Source organism: Microtus ochrogaster, chromosome 15 (assembly GCF_000317375.1).
Source record: "Microtus ochrogaster isolate Prairie Vole_2 chromosome 15, MicOch1.0, whole genome shotgun sequence".
NCBI classification, from domain to species: Eukaryota; Metazoa; Chordata; class Mammalia; order Rodentia; family Cricetidae; genus Microtus; species Microtus ochrogaster.
In genome coordinates, this window is record NC_022017.1 from 21975868 (window position 1) to 21981569 (window position 5702).

Here is a 5702-nt window from a genome sequence, read left to right on the forward strand (position 1 = left end):
AGAGAGAGAGAGAGAGAGAGAGAGAGAGAGGGCCTGCTCCCATTGCTAGGAGTCCCATAAGAAGACTAAGCTACACAAAACTGTCACATATATATGCACAGGACCTAGGTCAGTCCCATGCAGGCTCCCTGGTTGTCAGTTCTGTCTCTGTGAGCCCCTGTGAGCCCAGGTTGGTTTATTCTATGGGTTTCTTTCCTCTCTTAAAAAAAAAAAAAAAAAAAAAAAGAGTTGAAATAGGATCCCTTGGCTGGCCTAAAACTCACCTCTCTGCCTAACTAGTGCTGCAATTAAAGTCATTGGGCCACCATGCCTAGTTCTATTTCTGTTTTCCTAAATTTCACATTGTTCCCTCCATCACATGCAAGGCTGAGTTTGGCTTTCAGAAGTGGTCTAGGCTTGCTGGATTTGCTAAAATCATCATCATCATCATCATCATCATCATCATCATCATCATCATCATCATCATCATCTAGTTGTATAAGTAGAGAAAATGATTAATTATTTAGTTATTTTTAGACAATACACTAATATTAAAGTATTGAGGTGGTTTTGGAAAGAGATTTATCCAATTTCTTGTCATTTTCATGTGTATGTGTGTGTTTAAAAGCACAGGACTATCAGTATCAGGAGATAATGAAGTACTCCCCAACATGGGGAAACATGACAATTGCCTTGAGGGAAAGTTGGAACATTACCCCTAACATGTAATAGAACAGTTCAGAAACATCCTAGGGATGATTTGCTGGCTGCAGAGAACCTTCATCTACCTGATGGAGCTTGAAGGCCCATTGAAAAGACTGAGTGGAGGGGTCAGTGCTTAGCAATATCAAGGATTCTCCTCTGCTATCTCCTTTTCTGGAATGCCTTCCAGGGGACTCCTTAGCCAAGAAACTCTGCTACTGACTCCCCACATCCTGTTGTCTCTCCCCTGTGGCTCACAAGGTAAAATCAGATCATTTTTGTTTAAATGGCTGTGACTGCATCTAGCCTGCTGGGCCCCAAAGAAAGTTTCACTATCTAGAATTTATATTCGGGGTCCTAGAAAGTTCTCAATCACTTCATTCCCAAACAAATTCAACCTTTCACACCAACTTATGTCTCTTGTTTTCTCCTGTCTTAAGAAATGGTACTTTGCCTCAGAAGGCTTCCAAGAGCAATACTGAGGATAACCAGTGTGTTGACTTTCCAGCCTCGCACCTCTCAATCCATATATTGGTAACTATGCTTTTCCTTATAATGGGACCCTCTTCTTATCAGAAATTATCTTTGACTAAATGGGGCCCCTCAGAGAAAACCTCCCTGACCAGCATAGCATGTCTCTATCTTCCAGGCCTATATGGACTTTCTTTAAGGATCATGCACTTTCCATATTGAACCTGTCCCCATAATGATCTCCTGGAACATTGTAGGAAAGAGGGCTATGTTTTGGCTGTCTTTGTCCCTTAGGACTACATGCTAGGTATTCAAACAGCACCTGATGGATGAAAAAGAGGTGAAGTACAGGGGCTGGAGAAATGGCTCAGTGGTTAAGAGCACTTACTGCTCTTGCAGAGAACTTGGGATTGGTTTCTAATACATATATGGCAGCTCACAACCATCTGTAACTTGGGTCCAGGAGAATGTTGCCCTCTTCTGGCCTCCACAGGCACTGCACCCATATGGTACACATACATACATGCAGGCAAACATTCATATACATAAAAATAAATACATTTTAAAAAAGAAATAGCTGGGCAGTAGTGGTGCCTGCCTTTAATCCCAGCATTCAGACAACAGAGACAAGTGGAACTCTGTGATTTTGAGGAGAGCCTGGTCTACACAGAATGAGTTCCAGGACAGGTTCCAAAGCTACAGAGAAACCCTGTCTGGGGGGAGGGGGAAGTGAAGAACAGCCCCAAAACAAACTGTCTTACTGAACACTTAGCAGAGAAATTAGCACCTGTGGACGACAGATAAGACAGCATCCTTTCTTCCCTACCATGTGGGGATAGACATGTAAACAGCAAGCAGCTACATGGTAGCCTTGCAGGAGGTATTATGTATACACACCCATACACTGTGGATAATGGCCAGAGCATTCCTAGAGAAAACCACACATATTCAATATACATCTATAAACATATTGCAAACTGGCAACAGTTGAGTGCCATCAGGCTAGGGTGAAACTATGCCTGCTAATGAGGATCAAAGAAGACCTAGCTACAACCTGCAAAGACCACCTTTCAACCAGGATGTCTACCCATATTATAACTTGTATAACCAAAACTTAATTAAAAATAGAGCATTTTCTGGCTCCTCCTAGATATCCATATCCTGTGGCACAGGGGCAATCTATACTGCTTTTCAAGGATGTTTAATGTATGCTCACCCAACACGCCTTGGCTCCAGCAAGGCAAGCAGCACCTGCATCCCACTAACCAGGCAGCTCTCCATCTGATCCCCATCAAACATGTTCTTCAGAAGCTGCTCCACACAGTCCTGCCTGTAGGGCACATACAGAGGTCACTGCCTGGCAGAGCAGATACACAAACATAATTCAAGGACACTCTCTTCTCCACTGCACCATAAGCCAGGTAGGGCCTCATTTTTGCTTTGTTCAAGTTCAAAGCCAGGTACTCAAAGCTTGCATAATACATAACCCCACTGGTCCCAACTGTCTGAATCACCAAGGCTTCCAGTGGTATCCTTTTCTGGGCTCTGAACCTGAGAAAACCATCAGATTCTGAATTACAGATGGCAGCGTCATCTCTTGTGTTCAAAACAAGTTCCAAGTTATGCCTATGATTCAGGAAGACCCACCATCCCATGGCCCACAATCACTCACGACTCCAGTGTTATGAGGAGGGGGTCTGGCTCCACAGCCTCCTGCAGCTGACTGCCCTGGTCTCTGCCCAGTCTGATGATGTCACAGAGTGCCTGAGAAGCATTTGACTGCCTCTGAAAAGACAAAGGAAACAGGCTCCCTTCAGCAAAAGACAGTCATCAGTCAAGAAAACCCAGATAATACATTTGGACTTTTTTTTTAAAGATTTATTTATTATGTATAGTGTTCTGCCTGCATGTATGTTTGCCTGCAGGCCAGAAGAGGGCACCAGATCTCCTTGCAGATGGTTGTAAACCACTGTCTGTTTGCTGGGAACTATACTCAGGACTTCTGGAAGAGCAGCCAATGCTCTTAACCTCTGAGCCATCTTTCCAGCCCCATATGAACTTTTTATGAGCCAATTTTCTATAAAGATTTCTGAAATGGCTCATTTGAAAGTAGTGTGTGTCTGCTTTGTCCATTATCAAGATGTGAATCCAATTAGATTTTTTTTTAAAGATATATTAAATCTATCCCCAGGAATTAAAAATGGGGCCCAAGATAGCAAAGTATGTTATATGCCTTTGCAGCTATTCTATAACTTTGATTCACATTCTAAAATTATTGAATATGTAACCATGTTATTTTATATTTTAAAGTTAATATTAAGCAGTTACTATTATTTACAATTAGTCCCATGGGCAGGATAAGCCACTTAAGAAAAAAAAATAGAGAACTCAACATTCCTAGAGAAACATCAGTTCTGACCCCACAATCCCAACTAGAACATGTGCTTGCTAAGAACACTTGTGGGCAGAGAGGAGAGTAATCAAGAGAGAAACAGCTTGATCTCTGCAATATCATACACACACAGTAGAAAAACTGAGATTTTTTTTAAAAGCCACCTGCAAGGCTTTCAGGGAAAATGAAAGCAAGCAGGCTGGTTCTGTGGCCTTAAGCTTACCTTTAGCACCAGGGTCAGGCCAGACACCCTACAACACTCACACCACTGGTAGGCTCTAGCTACCTTTTGGGACACTAACATAGGAAAACTTGTACACTCCAACATTTTTTTTTCTCCCAGCTGTTTGGTAGGCTCAGTGGGCAGACAGGAGCCAAAACAGAATGGTCAGGCAGCAGTGAAGACTTGTCAAGTACTGGCTGAAGATAGTGTATGTGTGTACAAATATTTACACTGCATAGCAAAGCCCTTATAAGGACATGACTCAAGCTCTCAGCAGTGATTGATTACTGTAGGGAAGACGAAGATGGCTCAAATCATCTGTGATATGTTAACATACATGTTTTGCTCTTTGTCCACAGTTCCTCGCTCATGGTCTACTCTGATAGTAGATTATAATACCCTCAACATCCTAGAGGGCTCCTGCTCCATGACATGGATTGGGTAATGTTTCACAGAGTCCAAGAAGAAACTGAACAGACAGACAGGTCTTACTGGGTTTGCCTCACCAAATCTATTATCAGAAATGCCTATGCAGTTAAGTCTCAATAAAAACAACAACAACAAACTCAGAAAGACTGGGTTTGTGGAGTTTCTGAATAACAAAACGTGAAGGCTCCTGCAAGGCAGTATACCTGGAAAAGACAGGGAAGCTCCACACCCACTCTTCCATACATTACACTATGCACCTCTTCGCACTCATATGTACCATAATAAACCAGTAAACGCAACAAATTATTTGTATCTAAGGAAGAGTGTACAGAGAATCCAATGTCTAGCTGGCCAGTCAGAAGCACAGATGTGAGGCAGCAGCAGGTGGGACAGTCTTGGTGACTAAGTCCTCAGACCCGTGCCATCTGCTGCTACATAACAAGGGTCAGAGGTGAATTGAATTCTAAGAGGCCTTACTCCTCACATGCATCAGAAAATAGTCTTGTACAGTAAAAGTTTAGTAGGAAATATTGAGTGGAAGTTGGCTTTTCTTTCTATGATTACATTATATGCTTCTAGGGAAGCTTCTAAAAAGGGCCCTAATTAACCCTTCCTGGTATTCAGCCCTTATAAGTCCACAACCTTGAATATAGGCTAGATCTAGATGTTCAAGTCTAAAGGGCAGAATGCATTAGAGCAGTGGTTCTCCACCTGTGGATCATGATCCCTTGGGAGATCACATATTCTGCATATCAGAATCACATTACAATTCATAATGGTAGCAAAATGACAGTTATGAAATGGCAAAAAAAAAATTTATGGTTGGGGGTCACCACAGCATGAGGAACTGTATCAAAGTGCCACGGCATTAGGAAGGTTAAAAACCACTGCATTAGAGGGAAGGCCATCATTTCCGAGCTGAATTTATAAAGTCTGGTTGAGTCCAGATCACTCCTCAAAGCCAGCTACCTTAGTGTCAGCCCTACTGTCCACTCTGAAGCCCACCTCGCACAGAGCTGAGGGGTCACCTGGATCAGCAGCCTCTGAGGAACTGAATGCTGTTAAGTCACGTGACTATGAAATTGGATCTTCTTCAGTAGGGTCCTGAAATGACTGAGACCTTGTGAGAGACCCTGAGCAGAGGAGCCAACAGACCATGGCCAGATCCCTGACCAGAGAAACCAATACTGACAGAGATAAAGGTACTTGTTACAGACAACTCAGCTACAGGGTGACTTGTCATTTAGCCATGGTTAACTAATACAACCCTGTTAGAACTGTTCCATAGCCAGGCAGTGGTGGCGCATGCCTTTAATCCCAGAACTCGGGAGGCAGAGGCAGGCGGATCTCTGTGAGTTTGAGGCCAGCTTGTCTACAAGAGCTAGTTCCAGGACAGGCTCCAAAGCCACAGAGAAACCTTGTTTCAAACCCCCCTCCCAAAAAAGAACTGTTTCATCATACACATTTATGAAGTAATAAGTGCATATATAAGTGTGTAGATATATA

At 42.9% G+C, this 5702-nt stretch overlaps 1 protein-coding gene across 7 annotated transcripts in view; it reads right to left on the reverse strand.

The window, feature by feature from the left end:
* Nucleotides 1-5702, reverse strand: part of Ppp6r2 (protein phosphatase 6 regulatory subunit 2) — a 91954-nt gene that overhangs the window by 26206 nt on the left and 60046 nt on the right. For all 7 annotated transcript variants that reach the window (XM_026782486.1, XM_026782485.1, XM_005354355.2 and 4 more), the window contains 2 exons: nucleotides 2825-2937; nucleotides 2369-2482 (listed from right to left, as the gene is read on the reverse strand). In XM_026782486.1, the coding sequence (XP_026638287.1) occupies nucleotides 2369-2482; nucleotides 2825-2937 (227 nt within the window). The remainder of the gene's footprint in view (nucleotides 1-2368; nucleotides 2483-2824; nucleotides 2938-5702) is intronic.